The sequence below is a fragment of the Cynoglossus semilaevis genome, unplaced genomic scaffold (assembly GCF_000523025.1).
Source record: "Cynoglossus semilaevis isolate Cse_v1.0 unplaced genomic scaffold, Cse_v1.0 C19063014, whole genome shotgun sequence".
NCBI lineage: Eukaryota > Metazoa > Chordata > Actinopteri > Pleuronectiformes > Cynoglossidae > Cynoglossus > Cynoglossus semilaevis.
Window position 1 is genome coordinate 1 of NW_007587562.1, and position 849 is coordinate 849.

Consider the following 849-nt stretch of genomic DNA (forward strand, 5'->3'; position numbering starts at 1 on the left):
GGGGGGGGGGTCAGAGGTCGAGACGCAGGTTTAGGTTCCTCTCACCATGCTGGAGCCCTTTTTGGTCCAGGTGAGGGTCAAAGGTGGGTTTCCGGACCACTTGCAGTTCAGTGTGACGTCAGAGTCCACATCCACTGTAACAGGTCTGGGCTCCACAACAAGGATCGGACCGACTGACAAACCCAGAGACAGAATGAAAGTCAGAATCATCTGCGTAGAGGCGGACTTTTTTTTCTAACACAGTCCATACACAAACGTGGTGTACTTACAGTGCACGTCCACCAGGATGCTGACGTTGGTGTTTCCCACAGCATTGAACACCTGACACGACACAGGCTCAGTGAAGAAGGAGTGATCCGCCGTGGTGACAAACACGCTCTCTCTGGCTCCCTCTAGCAGTACGCCACCTTTAGCCCATCTGAGGCAGGAAACACTTGGTTGGTTTTTCATGATTTTTATTTTTCCTCAGGGCGGTGTTACAGCTGAAAGGTGGGGTTTTACCTGTAGCCCATGATGGGGGGGTTGGCCGTGGCCTGGCAGGTGAAGGTGACTCTCTCCCCCTCCAGGACGGAGCGGGGTTCGATGGACAAGGTCACCGTGGGTGGATCTGCACAGGAGACGACTGGTGTTCAGTGGACGGCTAAAAATAGAGTGAGTGATGGCGCGGGTGACCGTTGCCAAGTAGCACCGAGATTGATTCCCCACATAAATAAGTCACCTCAACCATAAATTACACAATAAAAAGTGCTGGTTGAAAAAGCGTCTCCACTTCAGCCTGTTGTACAAACACAGCTCTGACTCGGCAGCCGCGGTAACGACCAGCTGCGCCGGGGTTAGAAGAACACGTCC

The 849-nt window shown here is 53.2% G+C and overlaps 1 protein-coding gene across 1 annotated transcript; it reads right to left on the reverse strand.

Annotated features, from left to right (window-relative positions):
* Window positions 1-6: 6 nt before the first annotated feature.
* LOC103399348 (kin of IRRE-like protein 1) lies at window positions 7-821 on the reverse strand. Its single transcript, XM_008338044.3, has 3 exons — window positions 502-821; window positions 270-418; window positions 7-173 (listed from the first exon to the last, which is right to left on the reverse strand). The coding sequence occupies exons 1-3, from the start codon at window positions 510-512 to the stop codon at window positions 31-33; spliced, it is 303 nt and encodes a 100-aa protein (XP_008336266.2). The 5' UTR covers window positions 513-821; the 3' UTR covers window positions 7-30.
* Window positions 822-849: the final 28 nt, after the last annotated feature.

What these genes read in the sequence shown, in the direction of transcription:
- LOC103399348 (XM_008338044.3), bottom strand. An exon ending in CATCCTGGTGGACGTGCACT is followed by an intron (nt 174 to 269) that starts GTAAGTACACCA and finishes TGGGTTTGTCAG; the next exon opens with TCGGTCCGATCCTTGTTGTG.